This window comes from Rhinichthys klamathensis, unplaced genomic scaffold (genome assembly GCF_029890125.1).
Source record: "Rhinichthys klamathensis goyatoka isolate OS25496 unplaced genomic scaffold, OSU_Roscu_1.1 h1tg000176l_1, whole genome shotgun sequence".
Taxonomy (NCBI): domain Eukaryota; kingdom Metazoa; phylum Chordata; class Actinopteri; order Cypriniformes; family Leuciscidae; genus Rhinichthys; species Rhinichthys klamathensis.
Window position 1 is genome coordinate 1,307,501 of NW_026606705.1, and position 24,696 is coordinate 1,332,196.

The window sequence follows — 24,696 nt, forward strand, 5'->3', positions numbered from 1 at the left end:
ATCTGTTCACCTGTTCATCTGTTCATCTGTTCACCTGTTCATCTGTTCACCTGTTCATCTGTTCTGTTCACCTGTTCACCTGTTCACCTGTTCATCTGTTCACCTGTTCATCTGTTCATCTGTTCTGTTCACCTGTTCATCTGTTCACCTGTTCACCTGTTCATCTGTTCTGTTCACCTGTTCATCTGTTCACCTGTTCATCTGTTCACCTGTTCACCTGTTCATCTGTTCACCTGTTCACCTGTTCATCTGTTCACCTGTTCATCTGTTGTTCTGTTCACCTGTTCACCTGTTCACCTGTTCACCTGTTCATCTGTTCCCCTGTTCACCTGTTCATCTGTTCACCTGTTCATCTGTTCATCTGTTCACCTGTTCACCTGTTCACCTGTTCATCTGTTCTCATCTGTTCACCTGTTCATCTGTTCACCTGTTCACCTGTTCATCTGTTCACCTGTTCACCTGTTCATCTGTTCATCTGTTCACCTGTTCATCTGTTCATCTGTTCACCTGTTCATCTGTTCACCTGTTCATCTGTTCACCTGTTCATCTGTTCATCTGTTCACCTGTTCATCTATTCACCTGTTCTGTTCACCTTTTCACCTGTTCATCTGTTCATCTGTTCACCTGTTCTGTTCACCTGTTCATCTGTTCACCTGTTCACCTGTTCATCTGTTCACCTGTTCACCTGTTCTCATCTGTTCATCTGTTCATCTGTTCATCTGTTCCCCTGTTCACCTGTTCATCTGTTCACCTGTTCATCTGTTCACCTGTTCATCTGTTCATCTGTTCACCTGTTCATCTGTTCACCTGTTCATCTGTTCACCTGTTCACCTGTTCTCATCTGTTCACCTGTTCACCTATTCATCTGTTCATCTGTTCACCTGTTCATCTGTTCATCTGTTCACCTGTTCACCTGTTCACCTGTTCATCTGTTCACCTGTTCACCTGTTCTCATCTGTTCATCTGTTCACCTGTTCACCTGTTCATATGTTCACCTGTTAATCTGTTCACCTGTTCACCTGTTCACCTGTTCATCTGTTCACCTGTTCACCTGTTCATCTGTTCACCTGTTCATATGTTCACCTGTTAATCTGTTCATCTGTTCACCTGTTCATCTGTTCACCTGTTCATCTGTTCACCTGTTCACCTGTTCATCTGTTCACCTGTTCATCTGTTCACCTGTTCATCTGTTCATCTGTTCACCTGTTCATCTGTTCACCTGTTCATCTGTTCATCTGTTCACCTGTTCATCTGTTCACCTGTTCACCTGTTCATCTGTTCACCTGTTCATCTGTTCATCTGTTCATCTGTTCACCTGTTCACCTGTTCATCTGTTCACCTGTTCATCTGTTCACCTGTTCACCTGTTCATCTGTTCACCTGTTCATCTGTTCACCTGTTCACCTGTTCATCTGTTCACCTGTTCATCTGTTCATCTGTTCACCTGTTCATCTGTTCACCTGTTCATCTGTTCACCTGTTCACCTGTTCATCTGTTCATCTGTTCACCTGTTCAACTGTTCATCTGTTCACCTGTTCATCTGTTCTGTTCACCTGTTCATTTGTTCACCTGTTCATCTGTTCACCTGTTCACCTGTTCACCTGTTCATCTGTTCATCTGTTCACCTGTTCTGTTCACCTGTTCATCTGTTCATCTGTTCACCTGTTCATCTGTTCACCTGTTCACCTGTTCATCTGTTCACCTGTTCATCTGTTCACCTGTTCATCTGTTCACCTGTTCACCTGTTCATCTGTTCACCTGTTCACCTGTTCATCTGTTCACCTGTTCATCTGTTCATCTGTTCACCTGTTCATCTGTTCACCTGTTCATCTGTTCACCTGTTCATCTGTTCACCTGTTCATCTGTTCACCTGTTCATCTGTTCACCTGTTCATCTGTTCCCCTGTTCATCTGTTCACCTGTTCTGTTCACCTGTTCATCTGTTCATCTGTTCACCTGTTCACCTGTTCACCTGTTCATCTGTTCACCTGTTCATCTGTTCACCTGTTCACCTGTTCATCTGTTCACCTGTTCATCTGTTCATCTGTTCTGTTCACCTGTTCATCTGTTCACCTGTTCATCTGTTCACCTGTTCACCTGTTCATCTGTTCATCTGTTCACCTGTTCAACTGTTCATCTGTTCACCTGTTCATCTGTTCTGTTCACCTGTTCATTTGTTCACCTGTTCATCTGTTCACCTGTTCACCTGTTCACCTGTTCATCTGTTCACCTGTTCTGTTCACCTGTTCATCTGTTCATCTGTTCACCTGTTCACCTGTTCATCTGTTCACCTGTTCACCTGTTCATCTGTTCACCTGTTCATCTGTTCACCTGTTCATCTGTTCACCTGTTCACCTGTTCATCTGTTCACCTGTTCACCTGTTCATCTGTTCACCTGTTCATCTGTTCATCTGTTCACCTGTTCATCTGTTCACCTGTTCATCTGTTCACCTGTTCATCTGTTCACCTGTTCACCTGTTCATCTGTTCACCTGTTCATCTGTTCACCTGTTCATCTGTTCCCCTGTTCATCTGTTCACCTGTTCTGTTCACCTGTTCATCTGTTCATCTGTTCACCTGTTCACCTGTTCACCTGTTCATCTGTTCACCTGTTCATCTGTTCACCTGTTCACCTGTTCATCTGTTCACCTGTTCATCTGTTCACCTGTTCACCTGTTCATCTGTTCACTCGTGTGTCAGAGAGCCACTGGAACTGAAGAAGTGGGCACCAGCATTTATCAGGTTCTAAAGTTTGGGGTCTTTATTTGAAAGAGTCTCTTCTGCTCATCAAGGCTGTGTTTATTAGATCAAAAATACATCAAAAACTGTGAAATATTAGTCTAATGTAAATCAGCTGTTCTCTATGTGAATATACAGTAAAGTGTAATTTATTCCTGTGATCAAAGCTGAATGTTCAGCATCATTACTCCAGTCTTCAGTGTCACATGATCCTTCAGAAATCACTCTAATATGAGGATCTGATGATCAAGAAACATTTATGATTATTATCAGTGTTGAAAACAGCTCATATTTTTATGGAAACTGCATTTTGTTTTTCAAAACTCTTTGATGAATAGTAAGTTCAAAAGAACAGCATTTATTTGAAATAGAATCGTTTGTAACATTTATAAATGTCTTAACTGTCACTTTTGATCAATTTAATGCATCCCTGATTAATAAAAGTATTAATTTCTTTTCTCATTTGAACAGTAGTACATCCAACTATATTCTACTACAAATTGACAATTCTTTCCAAAAAAAAATTGACAAAAGTGCTACTTAAATGCAAGTTAAACGCAGGGTTATTATAGTTAAAGTAAAACCATAAAAAAAAAACATTTTGTGACTTGAAATAATAATAAAAAATAAATAAAAATAATATAAATATATATATTTAAGCTAGTCACCAAAGAAAAAATTCTCATTTTCGTGTACTTTAATGATGTACTAAATAACTAAAACTGTAATAATATTAATAAAAACTATATTAAGACATATTAAAAGAAAAAAACTCGATGATAATAAAATAACAGTGGTTAAATGTTTTCAGAACGGGATCCCAGTCGAAATAATCAAACTAACAGATCAATGTTTTGAAATCGTCACAGGGAAATCGACCTTTGAACTTACGCATCACCTTCACATTCAGTGGTGGAAACCGTTTGAAGGCGTTCATAAATAACTAAATTCCTCAGGTTTTCCATGTTTTATCTTTCCTCTGACGCAGGAGATGTTTTCAGTCTAATTGAGGGGAACATCGTGTGCCACAAACAAAAGACTCTAATAACGAGAAGCACATTTGTTTTCCCCTCCATCTGAGATCCTGCAGAAACAGAGAGTCACCTGTGTTAGACCACAGACTGTATATAATATGTGTGTAGTGTGTGTGTCGTCACCCGGAGTGTTTCTGAAGAGCGTTTCTGAAACCCAAAGTGGGCGGAGCCGGCCGTCGCCATCTTGGCCGCGTCACTCGCGGATAAACGAACATGTGCAGCGAGGCGGATTAGCTGAGGTGACGTGACGCTAACACACAGCAGACAAACACTAGTAGTGACATCAGCGGCAATCCACCTGTCACTCAAGGGGCCACGCCCTTAATTATGCACAACTTTAAGGCTTAATATAATTTAAACGGATGAGTTATAAAAACATTCCCCCCCTCACAGTCGTCATGAAGTGCAACATTAGCTCTATAGACCAAAAGCACTTTTTGCACCAGGCTGTAAACATGTGTTTTTCTGCTGTAAAGTTGTGTATTTTAACATGCGGGTCTATGGGACTGAGTCTCTTCTGCAGCCGGCCTCTAGTGGCCAGTGGAGGAACTGCAGCTTAACTCACTCAGTGTTGGGAGAGAGAGACGGGAAGGTTGCAGCTCGATTTGCCGCTCATCTTCCACGTGACATCATGCATTTAACAGCTCAGCTAATTACCGATGCAATGTTTCCGCTCTGACAGGAAGTGGCTGAGCCGCTACAGGACCTGAAGGAGGGCATGGATCAGCTGGAGAAAAACAAAACGCTACGGGTTATCCTGTCCACTCTGCTCGCCATCGGAAACTTCCTGAACGGCTCTAACGTGAGGTTTAACACGACACACACTTAAAGGTGCACTGTGTAAGTTTTAGCGGCATCTAGTGGTGAGGATGCGTATTGCAGCACTGAACACTGAAGCAGAAATGTGCCGTACACTCGTCTCCACAGTGACCTCTAGTGGTCAGAACACTGTAAATGCAACAAAAATCCCTGGTCCGAACATGCAACAACAAAAAACAAACTTTTAAAAATCTATTGCAAATCTATTTTTTATTTAAAGTGAAATCTTTCAAATGCAATGATCTAATCATCTAATACGATTATCAAGTGTCTATATGTTCTTTAATCAATTGTCAGGGTTTGTTTTGTTTGTTCCATGAATGGCTCAGATGAACAGGCCAATAAGACCATTAACTACCATTACTCATTTTAATGATGCTAATGTCTAATTGCAACGTCTACAAATGTATAAAACTGATCAGAGATCAGGTAAACCCCACAGACAGTGACTCCTCGTGATCATGGGTTGACAGAGATCATCAGCGGCGAATGAAGCTTCATGAAGCAGTGTTTTGAAATCGCCATCCCTGTATGATATTGCAGATCCTCCTAAATATTACACAACGCACCTTTAAATATTACATACATTTGTGTTTAGATTAATTATATTACAAAGGTTCTGTGAGGTTTGCTGTGAGCTCTGAGCGCTGGTGTTCGATGTTCAGTCGTGATGTGTGTGTGTGTGTGTGTGTGTGTGTGTGTGTGTGTGTGTGTGTGTGTGTGTGTGTGTGTGTGTGTGTGTGTGTGTGTGTGTGTGCAGGCGAAAGGCTTCGATCTGAGTTATCTGGAGAAGGTTCCTGAGGTGAAGGACACGGTGCACAAGCAGTCTCTCCTGCATCACGTCTGCGGCCTCGTGGTGGAGAACTGCCCCGACAGCACTGACCTGTACTCCGAGATAGGGGCCCTCACACGCTCCGCCAAGGTGAGACACACACACACACACACACACACTGACCTGTACTCCGAGATCGGGGCCCTCACACGCTCCGCCAAGGTGCGACACACACACACACACACACTGACCTGTACTCCGAGATCGGGGCCCTCACACGCTCCGCCAAGGTGAGACACACACACACACACACACACACTGACCTGTACTCCGAGATCGGGGCCCTCACACGCTCCGCCAAGGTGCGACACACACACACACACACACACACACACACTGACCTGTACTCCGAGATCGGGGCCCTCACACGCTCCGCCAAGGTGAGACACACACACACACACACACACACACACACACACTGACCTGTACTCCGAGATCGGGGCCCTCACACGCTCCGCCAAGGTGAGACACACACACACACACACACTGACCTGTACTCCGAGATCGGGGCCCTCACACGCTCCGCCAAGGTGAGACACACACACACACACACACTGACCTGTACTCCGAGATCGGGGCCCTCACACGCTCCGCCAAGGTGAGACACACACACACACACACACACACACACACTGACCTGTACTCCGAGATCGGGGCCCTCACACGCTCCGCCAAGGTGAGACACACACACACACACACACACACACACACAGACCTGTACTCCGAGATCGGGGCCCTCACACGCTCCGCCAAGGTGAGACACACACACACACACACACACACACACACACTGACCTGTACTCCGAGATCGGGGCCCTTACACGCTCCGCCAAGGTGAGACACACACACACACAGACCTGTACTCCGAGATCGGGGCCCTCACACGCTCCGCCAAGGTGAGACACACACACACACACACACACACACACACACACACTGACCTGTACTCCGAGATCGGGGCCCTCACACGCTCCGCCAAGGTGAGACACACACACACACACTGACCTGTACTCCGAGATCGGGGCCCTCACACGCTCCGCCAAGGTGCGACACACACACACACACACTTCTTAGCTGTCCATCGTGTACGATGATGACGCTTGCTCCAGGGGGTGGGGGTGGGAGGGGGGTGGGTTTAGCGACCTTGCCGCTGGTGCCACTTCTCGTGGGCGTTGAGTCCGATCCTTGAGCCGCACACTCGTCCGCAGATGGAGCAAGGGAAACCAGACACCAGGGGGGTACCAGCCGCCCACTGGTGTCTCTTAATGCGCCTCTCGGATCGTCGGTCTTGGTTGGTTTGATGTATTTGAGAGATTGCAGTTGCACAGGTGACATGCCAGGCAGGTCTGTCGAGTGCCAGTGATTCAAGCTGCGTGGGGGGAATGTTCGCTCTCTTTAGGATGTCCCTGGTGTAGTCCTTAAAGCGCCGCTTTTGCCCTCCAGCGGACCGCTTTGCGCCCATTAGTTGACTGTAGAGGACTTGACGGGGCAATCGGTGTTCAGGCATGCGTATGGTGTGCCCTATCCAACGCAGATGTTTTTTGGCAACAGCTGCTTCCATACAGATTGAGTCAGTGTTGCTGAGGATGACTGTATGGGGGATTCGGTCTTCCCAGGACAACCTGAGGATCTTCTGTAGGCAGCGAATATGGAAGGCCTCTAGGTTGATGATGTGCTGGCGGTATGGGGTCCATGACTCTGCCCCGTAGAGCAGAGTAGAGACACATACCGCATTGTAAACAGCAACCTTGGTACTGACCTTCAGGTTACGGTTTTCAAAAACCCTGCTGCGTAGGCGTCCAAAAGATGATGAGGCTTTATTTATCCGGGTGTGTATTTCTTTGTCCAGGGAGCAGAATGAGGACAAAGTGGAGCCGAGGTAGGTAAAGTGGTCCACTGTTTTAAGTGGAACGCCGTTTATGTGAAAACTGGGGGGTGTGGGGGCGGAGGTAGTGAGATGGGACATGACCTCGGTTTTTTGAATGTTGACCTGTAGGCCAAAGGATTGGTACAGACGGGATATTGTGTTGAGGGCGTGCTGCATAGAGTCTGGGCTGTGAGCTAAGACGGCACAGTCATCAGCATACTGAAGCTCACAGATTTGGCGGGTCTTTGTCTTTGTGCGGGCCTGGAGCCGACGTATGTTGAAGAGGCTTCCGTCAAGTCGGTATTCCACATGGACACCGTCTTCATGTCCCATGACACGGTGGAAGAGGCAGGTGATGGCAGAGAGGAGGATGTTAAAGAGCACCGGAGCCAAGACACAGCCTTGCTTCACCCCAACGTTTACCTCGAAGGACTCTGACTGGAGTTCTCCAGTGAGCACTCTGGCTTGCATCCCATCATGCAGTTGCTGTAGGATGCGGAGAAACTTGGGTGGTACCCCAAGTTTGGAGAGGTGTTTCCAGAGCAGTTCACGGTTGATGGTGTCAAAAGCTTTGCTGAGGTCGATTAAGGCAACGTAAAGGTCTTTGTGATGTTCTCGGCTCTTCTCCATCAGCTGCCTCAAGACAAAAACCATGTCTGTCGTGGATCTGGTCTTCCGGAAGCCACACTGAGTTTCCGGAAGCACAGCTTCCGAGATGTGATCAACCAGTCTGCTGAGCATGATCTTGGCCAGGACTTTCCCTGCGATGGAGAGGAGAGATATTCCTCGGCTGTTGCCGCAGACTGCACGGTCTCCTTTCTGCTTGTAAATTACCACGATGTTAGCATCCTTCCAGTCCTGTGGGAGGATCCCATGTTCCCAGATGTTTTGGATCAGGAGGTGCAGGCGACACGTGAGGAGGTATCCTCCGTATTTAAAAACCTCTGCAGGGATTCCATCGGGTCCAGCGCTTTTGTTGTTCTTCAGCCCTGCAATAGCTTGCCGGAGTTCTGAGTAAAGTGGTGGGGTGTCCAGGTGCATGGTAGGTGGCAGGTCTGGGAGATTATCCAGAATATGTGGGTCGACAGGGTTGACGTGGTTGAGGAGACTGTCAAAATGATTTGCCCAACGGGCAAGAATCTCGTGGCGGTCCTTAAAGAGGATGGCGCCGTCAGCTGATCGGACTGGGGCAATCACCCGCTTCCTGGGGCCGTACAATGCTTTTATGGCATCGTAAAAGCCATGACTGTTGTTGCAGTCTGCCAGGTTCTGGATTTCTCGCGCCTTTTGCACCCACCAGGTGTCCTCCATAGTCCTGAGGGCTCGCTGGGTTGCTGTTCTTGCAGCAATGAAGGAGGTTTTAAGGGTGGGAGATCCAGGGCAGGACAGGAGAGCTTTGTGGGCCTCATGTTTGGTTTTTAGGAGTGACTGTATCTCAGCTGAGTTACAGTCAAACCAGTCCTGGTGGTGTTTCCTTGATTGGCCTAGCGCCTCTGTGGCTGCGCTATGAATAGCCTGGCGCAATGCTGGCCAGTCGGTTGATTCCTCTGGGATCTTGCTGAGGTTTTCAGCAAGTAGCCGTCGGAGGTTATCTTTGGTGGTAAGGCTATTCAGCGCTGTACAGTTGAGTTTCTTGTTTGGAGCCATCCTCGGGCCACGGGGTTGAATGCTCATGAGTAGTTTGGATCTGACCATGAGGTGGTCAGTCCAGCACTCAGCTCCGCGCATAACACGGGTCGTAAGGACCTCTTGTCTGTCCTTTTGACGGACAATCACGTAGTCAAGAAGATGCCAGTGTTTTGAGCGGGGGTGCTGCCAGGTGGTCTTAAGCCTGTTCTTCATCTGGAAGACGGTGTTAGTAATGACCAGCTGGTGCTCTGCACAGAGGGAGAGGAGTCTGAGCCCGTTGTGGTTCATTTTCCCCACACCATGCTGGCCAATGACTTTATTCCATACCAGGTGCTCCGTGCCCACTCTAGCATTGAAATCTCCCATGAGTATGAGCCTGTCCGTAGCTGGGGTTTTCTGTAAGATGGCATCAAGAGCTCTGTAGAAATCCTCTTTGATGTTGTGTTCGGCATCAAGAGTTGGAGCGTATGCACTGATGAGAGTGGCAAAGCGTTCCTTTGCCAGGGGAATGCGCCATGTCATCAGTCTTTCATTGATGCCGATGGGGGATTCCGGAATGCGCTGCAGCAGTTTAGACTTTACAGCAAAGCCAACTCCATGGTTACGGCGAGTGCCTTTAGGGACCCCCTTCCAGAAGAAGGTGTACCCAGCACCAACCTCTGCAAGGGAGTCCTCCCCATGTAGTCTGGTCTCGCTGAGAGCTGCTATGTCGATGTTATATTTTGCGAGCTCCAGGGCCACCAGTGCTGTCCTGCGATGGGGCCTGTCAGGAGTTTCAGCCAGGTCCAGCAGTGAACACACACACACACACACACACACACACACACACACAGACCTGTACTCCGAGATCGGGGCCCTCACACGCTCCGCCAAGGTGCGACACACACACACACACACACACACACACACAGACCTGTACTCCGAGATCGGGGCCCTCACACGCTCCGCCAAGGTGAGACACACACACACACACTGACCTGTACTCCGAGATCGGGGCCCTTACACGCTCCGCCAAGGTGAGACACACACACACACACACACACACACTGACCTGTACTCCGAGATCGGGGCCCTCACACGCTCCGCCAAGGTGCGACACACACACACACACACACACACACACACTGACCTGTACTCCGAGATCGGGGCCCTCACACGCTCCGCCAAGGTGCGACACACACACACACACACACACACACAGACCTGTACTCCGAGATCGGGGCCCTCACACGCTCCGCCAAGGTGAGACACACACACACACACACACACACACTGACCTGTACTCCGAGATCGGGGCCCTTACACGCTCCGCCAAGGTGAGACACACACACACACACACTGACCTGTACTCCGAGATCGGGGCCCTTACACGCTCCGCCAAGGTGAGACACACACACACACAAACACACACACTGACCTGTACTCCGAGATAGGGGCCCTCACACGCTCCGCCAAGGTGAGACACACACACACACACACACACACACACACACACACACACTGACCTGTACTCCGAGATCGGGGCCCTTACACGCTCCGCCAAGGTGAGACACACACACACACAAACACACACACTGACCTGTACTCCGAGATAGGGGCCCTCACACGCTCCGCCAAGGTGAGACACACACACACACACACACACACTGACCTGTACTCCGAGATCGGGGCCCTTACACGCTCCGCCAAGGTGAGACACACACACACACACACACACACACACTGACCTGTACTCCGAGATAGGGGCCCTCACACGCTCCGCCAAGGTGAGACACACACACACACACACACACACACTGACCTGTACTCCGAGATCGGGGCCCTCACACGCTCCGCCAAGGTGAGACACACACACACACACACACACACACTGACCTGTACTCCGAGATCGGGGCCCTCACACGCTCCGCCAAGGTGCGACACACACACACACACACACACACACACTGACCTGTACTCCGAGATCGGGGCCCTTACACGCTCCGCCAAGGTGAGACACACACACACACACACACACACACTGACCTGTACTCCGAGATCGGGGCCCTCACACGCTCCGCCAAGGTGCGACACACACACACACACACACACACACTGACCTGTACTCCGAGATCGGGGCCCTCACACGCTCCGCCAAGGTGCGACACACACACACACACTGACCTGTACTCCGAGATCGGGGCCCTTACACGCTCCGCCAAGGTGCGACACACACACACACACACACACACACACACACTGACCTGTACTCCGAGATCGGGGCCCTCACACGCTCCGCCAAGGTGAGACACACACACACACACACACACACTGACCTGTACTCCGAGATCGGGGCCCTCACACGCTCCGCCAAGGTGAGACACACACACACACACACACACACACACTGACCTGTACTCCGAGATCGGGGCCCTCACACGCTCCGCCAAGTTGAGACACACACACACACACACACTGACCTGTACTCCGAGATCGGGGCTCTTACACGCTCCGCCAAGGTGAGACACACACACACACACACAAACACACTGACCTGTACTCCGAGATCGGGGCCCTCACACGCTCCGCCAAGGTGAGACACACACACACACACACACACTGACCTGTACTCCGAGATCGGGGCCCTCACACGCTCCGCCAAGGTGAGACACACACACACACACACACACACACACTGACCTGTACTCCGAGATCGGGGCCCTTACACGCTCCGCCAAGGAGAGACACACACACACACACACACACACACCGACCTGTACTCCGAGATCGGGGCCCTCACACGCTCCGCCAAGGTGAGACACACACACACACACACACTGACCTGTACTCCGAGATCGGGGCCCTCACACGCTCCGCCAAGGTGAGACACACACACACACACACACACACACACTGACCTGTACTCCGAGATCGGGGCCCTAACACGCTCCGCCAAGGTGAGACACACACACACACACACACACACACTGACCTGTACTCCGAGATCGGGGCCCTTACACGCTCCGCCAAGGTGAGACACACACACACACACACACACTGACCTGTACTCCGAGATCGGGGCCCTCACACGCTCCGCCAAGGTGAGACACACACACACACACACACACACACTGACCTGTACTCCGAGATCGGGGCCCTCACACGCTCCGCCAAGGTGAGACACACACACACACACACACACACTGACCTGTACTCCGAGATCGGGGCCCTCACACGCTGCGCCAAGGTGAGACACACACACACACACACACACACACTGACCTGTACTCCGAGATCGGGGCCCTCACACGCTCCGCCAAGGTGCGACACACACACACACACACACACACACACACTGACCTGTACTCCGAGATCGGGGCCCTTACACGCTCCGCCAAGGTGAGACACACACACACACACACACACACACACTGACCTGTACTCCGAGATCGGGGCCCTCACACGCTCCGCCAAGGTGAGACACACACACACACACACACACACTGACCTGTACTCCGAGATCGGGGCCCTCACACGCTCCGCCAAGGTGAGACACACACACACACACACACACACACACTGACCTGTACTCCGAGATCGGGGCCCTCACACGCTCCGCCAAGGTGAGACACACACACACACACACACACACACACACTGACCTTTACTCCGAGATCGGGGCCCTCACACGCTCCGCCAAGGTGAGACACACACACACACACACACACACACACACACACTGACCTGTACTCCGAGATCGGGGCCCTCACACGCTCCGCCAAGGTGCGACACACACACACACACACACACACACACTGACCTGTACTCCGAGATCGGGGCCCTTACACGCTCCGCCAAGGTGAGACACACACACACACACACACACACACACTGACCTGTACTCCGAGATCGGGGCCCTCACACGCTCCGCCAAGGTGAGACACACACACACACACTGACCTGTACTCCGAGATCGGGGCCCTTACACGCTCCGCCAAGGTGAGACACACACACACACACACTGACCTGTACTCCGAGATCGGGGCCCTCACACGCTCCGCCAAGGTGCGACACACACACACACACACACACACACACACACTGACCTGTACTCCGAGATCGGGGCCCTCACACGCTCCGCCAAGGTGAGACACACACACACACACACACACACACACACACTGACCTGTACTCCGAGATCGGGGCCCTCACGCGCTCCGCCAAGGTGCGACACACACACACAAACTCACACACACTCACTCTAACACACACACACACGCAGTGACAGCAGGCTTTCAGGCCTCAGGTGCTTTACTGACTGTTTAACACACGTTTCTAAACCTGTGATGAATGTTCTGGAGACTGATGGTCTTCTGCATGAACCTAAAACCATTTAGAACAAAAAAAAGATATATATATATATAGATATGAGTGAAAGCTGTCACACTATCCGGTCGACGTGTGTGTGTGTGTGTGTGTGTCGTTCTGCAGGTGGATTTCGATCAGCTGCAGGAGAGCCTGACCCAGATGGAGTGGCGCTGCAAAGCATCATGGGATCACCTGAAAGTCATCGCGAAGCACGAGATGAAGCCGGCGCTGAAGCAGAAGATGTCGGACTTCCTGAAGGACTGCGCCGAGAGGATCATCATCCTGAAGATCGTGCACCGCAGAGTCATGAACAGGTGAAGCCTAGCGCGGGACGGGGCGAGTGTGACATCACTGTGATCATTAGCAGAGCTTCCCAATGTGCATCTCAGTGGGACAACTCATCACGGACAGCGCTGTAAAGATTACAGAGACCTTTAGCTTCAGTAAGGTCCGGGGAAATGAGCTCAGGTGATGCTAGTCCCGCTGTGCGTAAATATTCCGTCATTTCCTGTTTAAAAGTAGTTTTCCGAGTGTGGAGGCGCTTGATGAAGCGTTCGAGACGCCGGGACGCAAAACTCACGTGTTTCACACACACACACACACCGTTCAGATCAGAGAGAAGATCAAACGCACTCGTTAGCGCCACGACACATCTTTAGCGTTAGCTAAGTGCCTATTACCAGCATATCCAATCTGAAGTTAATTAAGACATGGTTCGACCGGACATAACTGTTTTATATATATAAATATAGGTTACATGTGTGTGCACGTGATATCAGGAAGCAGCGTAACACACACATGACGGCGGTGTGTAACTCTCGTTACTCTCACACTTCTGCTGGTTTAACTGAGATTACCCCCTGTGATTGGCCGTTACAGACGTCCTGTGGTGAATGACATCACTCCAGCTCCCCTGGTGAAGCTCATCCGCCCGGAGAGGCTGTAGTCTAGTGTGATGCTGGTTATACGTCTGATGTCCGGAATATTAAATCTGATGTAAAGATGATTGATGACTCTGGTTTGCGCGGCAGGTTTCACTCGTTCCTGCTGTTCCTGGGTCAGCCGGCCCACAGCGTGCGGGACATCAGTGTGACGCGCCTCAGTAAGATCATCAGCGAGTTCGCGCTGGAGTACCGGACCACACGCGACCGGGTCCTGCAGCAGAGACAGAAGCGGGCCGATCACAGAGAGAGGAACAAGACGCGCGGGAAGATGATCACAGACCTCAGCACACCGGTGAGCTCACACACACACACACACACACACACCTCTGACACCGGTGAGCTCACGACACACACACACACCTCTGACACCGGTGAGCTCACGATACACACACACACACCTCTGACACCGGTGAGCTCATGACACACACTCACATCTCTGACGCTTACACACTTATTCTGACTGCAGTAACACATCCGCATGCTCCTGGGTCTGTGATGTTGGTCAGTGGTCACATGGCGTGCAGGTAAACAAATAAAATATTTAATTTAATATTTAACACCTGAGACGCACCGTGGTGAGGAGCAGAGAGTTCGCTCAGAGTTGGAGTAATAGAGTCAGCAATTACTAGATAGTAAAAGCATAGTTTACAATCATGGGTGTTCTGATTATTCAGTGTGTGGGCGGAGCTAGAGTTCTGATTATTCAGTGTGTGGGCGGAGCTAGAGTTCTGATTATTCAGTGTGTGGGCGGAGCTAGAGTTCTGATTATTCAGTGATGTGGGCGGAGCTAGAGTTCTGATTATTCAGTGATGTGGGCGGAGCTAGAGTTCTGATTATTCAGTGGTGTGGGCGGAGCTAGAGTTCTGATTATTCAGTGATGTGGGCGGAGCTAGAGTTCTGATTATTCAGTGTGTGGGCGGAGCTAGAGTTCTGATTATTCAGTGTGTGGGCGGAGCTAGAGTTCTGATTATTCAGTGATGTGGGCGGAGCTAGAGTTCTGATTATTCTCAGTGGTGTGGGCGGAGCTAGAGTTCTGATTATTCAGTGATGTGGGCGGAGCTAGAGTTCTGATTATTCAGTGTGTGGGCGGAGCTAGAGTTCTGATCATTCAGTGTGTGGGCGGAGCTAGAGTTCTGATTATTCAGTGATGTGGGCGGAGCTAGAGTTCTGATTATTCAGTGGTGTGGGCGGAGCTAGAGTTCTGATTATTCAGTGAAGTGGGCGGAGCTAGAGTTCTGATTATTCAGTGATGTGGGCAGAGCTAGAGTGTTCTGATTGTTCAGTGATGTGGGCGGAGCTAGAGTTCTGATTATTCAGTGATGTGGGCGGAGCTAGAGTGTTCTGATTATTCAGTGATGTGGGCGGAGCTAGAGTTCTGATTATTCAGTGATGTGGGCGGAGCTAGAGTGTTCTGATTATTCAGTGATGTGGGCGGAGCTAGAGTGTTCTGATTATTCAGTGATGTGGGCGGAGCTAGAGTTCTGATTATTCAGTGATGTGGGCGGAGCTAGAGTGTTCTGATTATTCAGTGATGTGGGCGGAGCTAGAGTTCTGATTATTCAGTGGTCACCCAGAATCAATAACACACTACTAGAGACTGTAAGCCGTCTGTTCATCCTGCATTTCTCTCTCTCACCACAGACTGATGATGAAGAGGACAGTGAGGTATGAGGGTGTTTGTTCTGGCAGATATTAACCGTTAATGTCTTATAACTGGATGTTTGTTAAAGCTCACAGCATCTGATTGAGTCTCACTGAATAACCCTGTACAGATTCACTAACCTGGAAATGCTCAGCAGTGTTTTTGTCTTGATTTGGTCTGGTGTGTTTGTGTGTGTGTGTTAACTTGAGAGTTTCAGGTTTATGACAGAATCTCTGTCTGTTGTGTAGATTATAGATTCTATCTGTGCAAAAAATGATTCTTTACATCAGAAACCCAAACTTTTTTTGTCAGCCAATCCCATTTGACCTGCAATATTTTCTTGAAGTGGCACTAAGATTTTAAGTTTAATATTCATTTATCAACACATTCACAGTTAATGGTCACATGACATGCAGGTAAACACATATAATATCCAGTCCTGTGCAAGGCTCAGGCAGATGAAGAGGTCAGACCAGCTGTTGTCAGGCTCCTTCTGCACTGGATTATTACAGTTAATTACAGTAAATGTAAACTGATGTTTACTGATATACACACTACAGCAAAAGATATAACTGGCTTAAAATCTTTTTTGTGTGTAATACTAAAATATTAACGTGCTTTGACTTTTGCACAGTACTGAATGTTTTAGTGTTTTATTTGGAATGTTTGGAATTTATTTTAATTGTTTTTTATTTCAACATTATTTGTTTATTTTAAATTTACGATTTTATTATTTTAGTGTTATTTTATTTTTAAATTATTTATTTTAATTGTTTTTAATAAGATTATTTATATATTTCAAATGTATGATTTTATTATTGTTAGTGTTATTTTATTTAAATGATCTATTTTTTATAGTTTTTTTTATTTTAACATTATTTATTTATTTTGAATATATATATATATATATATATATATATTGTTGTTTTGATGGTTTTTATTTTAATTATTAATTTGTTGATTCGTTTTTTATTTGATCTTTTTTTATGATTTTATGTTTTGATTGCTTTTATTTATTTATTTTAATTTTTGCTTGACATTTTTATGATTTTATTAATTATTAACTATTTTCATGACCTCATGAACCCCAGTTTGGGAATCCCTGTTATATATTACAGACAGGAAACTAATCCTCCAAAAGTGTAGGCAGCTGTAATCATGTCTAAAGATGTTCTTGTATAGTCCGTGATGGTCAGTGTGTGTGTGTGTGTCCAGGCGGGTCGGGTGTGTGTGAGCAGCAGTGCTCCTCCTGTCGGGACACACACGGAGCCGCAGGGTTTGTGTCACGCTGAAGACACCGCCGAACACGAGCAGATGAAGGCGGTGCTGAAGACCAGCGTTCAGAGCAGCGACAGCAGCGACACCACTGTGGTTCCAGCCCTGCGCACACGCACACGCTCACGAGCCGGCAGAGGTGAGACACACACACACACACACACACACGCACACGCTCACGAGCCGGCAGAGGTGAGACACACACACACACACACACACACACACGCTCACGAGCCGGCAGAGGTGAGACACACACACACACACACACACACACGCTCACGAGCCGGCAGAGGTGAGACACACACACACACACACACACACACACGCACACGCTCACGAGCCGGCAGAGGTGAGACACACACACACACACACACACACGCTCACGAGCCGGCAGAGGTGAGACACACACACACACACACACACACGCTCACGAGCCGGCAGAGGTGAGACACACACACACACACACACACACACACACACACACACGCACACGCTCACGAGCCGGCAGAGGTGAGACACACACACACACACACACGCTCACGAGCCGGCAGAGGTGAGACGCACACACACACACACGCTCACGAGCCGGCAGAGGTGAGACACACACACACACACACACGCACACGCTCACGAGCCGGCAGAGGTGAGACACACACACACACACACACACACACGCTCACGAGCCGGCAGAGGTGAGACACACACACACACACACACACACACACACACACACACGCACACGCTCACGAGCCGGCAGAGGTGAGACACACACACACACACACACGCTCACGAGCCGGCAGAGGTGAGACGCACACACACACACACGCTCACGAGCCGGCAGAGGTGAGACACACACACACACACACACGCACACGCTCACGAGCCGGCAGAGGTGAGACACACACACACACACACACGCTCACGAGCCGGCAGAGGTGAGACAGACACACACACACACACACACACACGCTCACGAGCCGGCAGAGGTGAGACACACACACACACACACACACACACACACGCTCACGAGCCGGCAGAGGTGAGACACACACACACACACACACACGCTCACGAGCCGGCAGAGGTGAGACACACACACACACACACACACACACACACACACACGCACACGCTCACGAGCCGGCAGAGGTGAGACACACACACACACACACACACGCACACGCTCACGAGCCGGCAGAGGTGAGACACACACACACACACGCTCACGAGCCGGCAGAGGTGAGACACACACACACACACGTCAGCATTAAAGGGATAGTTCATCCAAAAATTTAAATTTTATTGGACAGATGCACTTTTATGGTCTTTAAACAGAATCACCCATTCACTGGCATTATAAAGCTTGGAAGAGCCAGGACATGTTTAATATAACTCTGATTGTGTTCGTCTGAGAGAAGAAACTCACCCTTTTTGCAAGATGGCCGCCAGGAGTTTTGTCTGAGAACCTGGCCTCTTAGAATCTAACAAAAAATCTATTGAATCCTTTCTGGTATTCCCAAAATTTAGTGGTTATTGTCTCAAGTTGCATTTTAATTAAACTGCGTCTCAATATTGGGGACAATATTTCTACTATCCGCTGAGCTTGGGCTGTAGCCCAAGTTGATGGGCTTTTGGGCCTACTAGGACCTTGACAAACAAATCTGTCACCATCAACATTTGCAACTTTCATCAACTTCTGGTACATCCTGGTAAGACACATTATGCCGCCTAAAAATGCTAAAACATCTCCTTGTGAGGAGGATGCTGTTGTCACAATGAGTGTACTCTCCCAGTTAATGGAGCAGCAGAGAGGGATCTATAAAGATATGTTATTGCAGCAGCAAGATAACTTCAAATGTTTCATTCAGCTGATCATGGATGGAACTAACAAAAGATTGGATGGTGTTATCAGAGATGTACAGGAGCTGAAGACCAGCTTGGAATTTACCCAAACAAAGTTTGAAGAGGAGAAGATGGGATGCACTGAGATTGAGTCAAAGATGAGGGCATTTGAGACAAACATTACTTCTTCCAAGCAGGAGTTGGATGCAATGTTCAACAAGCTTGAGTACATTGAAAACCAGAACAGGAGAACAAATATTTTAATTGATGGCATTGCTGACGAGAAAGGAGAGAATTGGTGTGAATCAGAGAAAAAGGTGCGAGATATGTTTTCAAAAAACTTGGGCTTGGATGGAATAAATATGGACATTGAGCGTGCCCAGAGACTTGGTCAGTTTCAGGAGAGGGGAAGGGCGAGGAAAATTGTTGTCAAACTTCTTCGCATTAAAGATAGAGAGCTGATTTTTCTTCTGCCAAGAAATTAAAGGGCACTAAGATCTACATTAATGAAGATTTCTCTGAAGCTGTGCAATTGAGGAGGAAAGAGTTGTGGCCGAAGGTGAAAGCTGCTAGAAAAGCGAGTTTGAAGTATGATAAACTGATTATCACCCCAAGAGATGGACAAAGTCAGTTATTGTCTTAATGAGCTTTTAAGCTCAATTTTATATATGTTTGTGTACATGCATGTGTGTCTGTGTGCAGGACTTATATGTATGTAGCCTACTTGTTGAAGTTATAATAACTTAGGGTACAAGATATTTAACTACATTATAATATAGGACTTATTTACTTTTAATTAAGATGACCAGAATAAATAAATTACCTAAAGGTTTAATCCTTGCACATATTAATATATGTAGTCTAAGGAACAAAATTCAAGATCTGTCTTTATTTTTGCAACTGAACAAAATAGACATACTTATGATTTCTGAAACTCATCTGGATCACTTCATAGACAATTCAGATGTTGATATAGGGGGGTTTTCAATTTATAGAAATGATAGAAACAGGTTTGGAGGAGGTGTGGCCATTTATATACGGGATCATTTCCCTGTTAAACTGAGACATGACTTAATGATTGATGATGTTGAAGTGTTGTGGTTACAGGTACATCTTCCTCATTTAAAACCTATTATTCTTGGTTGTTATAGGCCACCTAGTGCCAGGATAGAGTATGTAAATGGTTTATGTAATATGCTAGATAAAGTGACTGAGGAAAACAGAGCTATACTGGTTGGGTGATCTAAATATTGATTGGCTGTCTGATATTTGTCCTTTGAAGAACAAGCTTAAAACCATGACAGACACATGTGGTTTATCTCAATTAATGGATCAACCAACAAGAATTTCTAGTAACAATACAGGATTGTTAACATCAAAATGTATTGATCATATTTACACTTATAATCCTGATATGTGCTCAATACCCATTTCTGTAACAGTTGGCTTTAGTGATCACAACTGTATTGCTGTCTCCAGGAGAACTAAGTTACCTAGAGCCTGTCCTAAAATTATTATGAAAAGATCTTATAGGGTATTTAATGAGGAGAGTTTTCTAAATGAATTGGAGAATATTAAATGGAATTTGATAAGTGAAATTGATGATGTTGATGCATCCCTTAATTTATTTATGGATTGTTTTATGAGAGTTGTTAACAATCATGCCCCATTAAAGAAATTTACAGTTAAAGCCAAAAGTGCTCCTTGGGTTGATACTGAGTTAAGGAGCTTAATGGCTCAAAGGGAAGAGGCTAAAAAGGTTGCGGTTATTTCTGACTCTCTTAAGGACAGAAAATTGTATTGTATTCTAAGGAATCAGGTGACCAAGGTGAACAGAGTGAAAAAGAAAGAATATTTTAAGAAGAGAATTGATGATAGCGGTACAGATAGTAAGAGAATGTGGAATGTACTCAATGAAATCATGGGGAAAAAATCGACTTGTACTTCTTTTGTTGAATTGAATGGAGTTTATTTGACTAAGCCAATACAGATTGCAAATTATTTTAATGATTATTTTGTTAATAAAGTTTCTAGCTTTAGAGAGTCAATGAAATACACTGTTGATTCCAACTCAGATGAGCTAATTGAAAGGTGTATTATGAAAGATAAACTGTGTAGTTTTGAATTTCATCAGGTTAATGTTGTGCAGGTGGAAATGTTATTGAGATCTTTGACTTTTGGTGGGTCTGCTGGTACAGACAACTTGGATAGTCGGCTGTTGAAGTTATCAGCTGGACATATTTCTAAACCAATCTGTCACATTTTTAACAGATGTCTGATTAGTGGTGTGTGTCCAAAACTTTGGAAGGAGGGTAAGATAATTTCTTTACCCAAAGACACAAAATCAACTTTCTGTGGTCCAAATAGTAGGCCTATTAGCATCTTGCCTATTCTAAGTAAATTATTGGAAAAGATTGTATTTGAGCAAGTGCAAGATTACTTTTCTAACAATGATTTGACTACGATGTTTCAGCATGCTTATAGGTATGGTCATTCCACCTGCACTGCAATGACACAAATGTCGGATAGCTGGCTAACATCAATTGATAACTCAATGCTAGTGGGTACACTACTACTAGACTTCAGTGCTGCCTTCGATGTGATTGACCATGAAATTTTGATTTCTAAACTTATTAGTTATGGTTTTACTTTCTCAGCAATCAAGTGGTTTAAGAGCTATTTGTCGGAGAGGTCGCAAAGAGTTTATTTTAATGGTGCATTATCTAGTAGCAAGTCCCTGGATTGTGGTGTTCCTCAAGGAAGTTGCCTCGGACCTTTGTTATTTTCAATATTTACAAATGATATGCCGTATATACTCAGTAAGGCTACATTGACTATGTTTGCTGATGATTCTACTCTTTATTATGCAGCCCCTACATGTTCAGAGCTTAATCAGGTTCTGTCTTGCGAGATTAGCAAATTGGATAATTGGATAAAAACAAATAAACTTGTTCTAAATATTTCAAAAACTGTGAGTATAATATTCGGTTCTAAGTATAGATTATCTGATAATCCTAAAATTAATATACAAGTAAATGGTCAAAATGTACAGCAAGTAAAAAAGGTGAAGCTTCTGGGACTTTGGCTCGATTCCACATTGTCATGGTCTGATCACAAGTTGTTGCTAAAATGGGTAGAGCTGTTGCAGTAGTGCGTAAATGTGCACAGTTTTTAAAAATACAGTTGTTTAGTCGTGTTGTCTGTACATTGGTTTTGTGTCATTTGGATTACTGTTCTGTTGTATGGTCTGCTGCATCAAGCAGTCATTTAAAAAAAATTACAAGTGGCGCAAAATAAGGCTGCAAGACTGGTTCTCGGTTGTTCTTCGAGAACTAGTGTTGCAGAGATGCATGAACGTCTTGCTTGGCTGTTGGTCAAGCATAGACTATCTGTTAATATGTTAGTATATTTTCATAGAATTATTAACACTCGGATTCCTAAATTTCTTTATGATAATATAATTTATTGTTCAGATATCCATTCACATTACACAAGAGGGGTGAATAGTCGACAGATTTCTTTACCCCTACCTAAATCTGACTCTATGAAGAGGACTGTGTTTTATAGGTCAATTGTATTTTGGAACAATCTTCCTGTTGGGGTTCGTGAAATCAAGGGAAAAACTGGTTTAAAAAAAAAACTGGTTTTAAAAAAAGACTAAGACTGTATTGGTTTTCAACATCATAATATCGTCTGGATTGGTATGAGTGAGGTTGCATTATGTGCTATGTTATTCTTTATTATTATTTTTTTGTTGTTGTTGTTGTTGTTTTTATTTTGTTTTTGTGTATTTATATATGATATTTTTGGGAGTAATTGTGTTTGTAATTATTGGCTTTTGGATGTATTGTTTGGACCCCAGGAAGACTAGCTGTCGTCTCGGCGTCAGCTAATGGGGATCCTTTTAAATAAACAAATAAACAAATATACACCTAGGATGGCTTGAGGGCGAGTAAATCATGGGCTAATTTTCATATTTGGGTGAACTATCCCTTTAAGATGTAGAATGCACTGAGATAAAGCGAACCTGCATCCTCCTCATGAGTGTGTGTGTGTGTGTGTGTGTGTGTGTGTGTGTGTGTGTGTGTGTGTGTGTTTCTCTCTCTGTAGGACGCACCGCATTGGCCGCTGCGAACGAAGAGTCCCCGTGTGTGACGGACGACGCTGCCGATGACATCATGGACCGGATCGTGCGTTCGGCCACTCAGAGTCCCAGAGAACGAGCGCAACCCCGCGAACGCCGACGCTCACGCGTAAACCGGAAATCACGTACGTTAATCTCTTAAAGGAGGAGTTCACTTCAGAATTAAAATCTCCTGATAGTTTACTCTCCGCACGTCGTCCGAGATGATCATGTCTTTCTTTCTTCAGTGGAAATGAAGGTTTTTGAGGAACACACTCCAGGATTTCTCCATATAGGGACTTCAATGGGGTCCAACGGGTCGAAGGTCCAGATGTGAGTTTCAGTGCAGCTTCAAAGTCTCGACACGATCCAGCCGAGGAATAAGAGTCTGATCTAGACAAACCAGCCGACATTTATAACAAAATACACATTTATATACTTTTAACCACTAATGCTGGTCTTGCAGGTCCACGACCTCATGCATTACGTGATCAGGGTGAAAGGTCAAGCGTGTTCTGGTTCAGAAATGGAGTAAAAAAAAAAGTTTTCCGCCCTATTCTACAACTTCAAAATCGTCCGACATCGTTGGTTTACCTTTTATTTATTTATTGTTTTGTAAATGGCGTTTGACTCAGTCTTTGCACGTTCGCTCTGTAAACACTAGATCTGTCCTTACACCTACGTCACGCTTGACCTTTCACCCTGATCGCGTAGTGTGTGTCGCATCACAGCGAGTGCAAGGCCAGCATTAGTGGTTAAAAAGTATATAAATGTGTATTTTGTTATAAATGTCGGCTGGTTTGTCTAGATCAGACTCTTATTCCTCGGCTGGATCGTGTCGAGACTTTGAAGCTGCACTGAAACTCACATCTGGACCTTCGACCCGTTGGACCCCATTGAAGACACTATATGGAGAAATCCTGGAGTGTGTTCCTCAAAAACCTTCATTTCTTTCCCACTGAAGAAAGAAAGACATGAACATCTTGGACGACGTGCGGGAGAGTAAACTATCAGGAGATTTAAATTCTGAAGTGAACTCCTCCTTTAACCCTGTGAAGCCTGAAACGATAGTCTTTTTGAAAAGTTTCGACGTCAGCCTAAATGTGTGTTTATAGGGTTAATAACCAGTTCCTGTAGCGAATGTCATTGACTAAAGCTGATGATGATTGCTCTTGTGTCTCAGTGAGACGGACTCTGAAGGGTGGCTTGACCCCAGAAGAAGCCCAGGCGCTGGGATTCGACACGTCGGAGATGCCGGTGTAACGGGACGTCCCGAACTGAACCACACTGACGCCTTCCCAGAACTCACCTCAGGACAACACAACACCCAAGATCCCACAGTAAACGCATCTTATTAACGAATCACCTGATCATATATAGAGTGACGTCACAGCTCCGCCTCGTTTTATTCTAAGCCACGCCCTCATTACATCACACCTCACCAGCCAATCACAAGCCTGCACTGTGACTTTTTAGAATTGAGTGAAACGACGATGTTTTAGCCCCGACTGAACACTAACTCAGGGTTTTCTGTCATCTTCATTTGAGTTATTTCTATTTAAAACTCATCTCGAATGGCAGACACAGAGGAGCGATGAATGAAGCT

General features: G+C 46.6%; 1 protein-coding gene across 1 annotated transcript in view; it reads left to right on the top strand.

The window, feature by feature from the left end:
• Window positions 1–24,487, top strand: part of fhod3a (formin homology 2 domain containing 3a) — an 87,874-nt gene extending 63,387 nt beyond the window's left edge. The window contains exons 23-30 of the mRNA XM_056260246.1: window positions 4,453–4,572; window positions 5,350–5,511; window positions 13,388–13,578; window positions 14,296–14,500; window positions 15,850–15,873; window positions 17,066–17,264; window positions 23,078–23,236; window positions 24,274–24,487. Of these exons, the coding sequence (XP_056116221.1) occupies window positions 4,453–4,572; window positions 5,350–5,511; window positions 13,388–13,578; window positions 14,296–14,500; window positions 15,850–15,873; window positions 17,066–17,264; window positions 23,078–23,236; window positions 24,274–24,353 (1,140 nt within the window). The 3' untranslated portion in view covers window positions 24,354–24,487. The remainder of the gene's footprint in view (window positions 1–4,452; window positions 4,573–5,349; window positions 5,512–13,387; window positions 13,579–14,295; window positions 14,501–15,849; window positions 15,874–17,065; window positions 17,265–23,077; window positions 23,237–24,273) is intronic.
• Window positions 24,488–24,696: the final 209 nt, after the last annotated feature.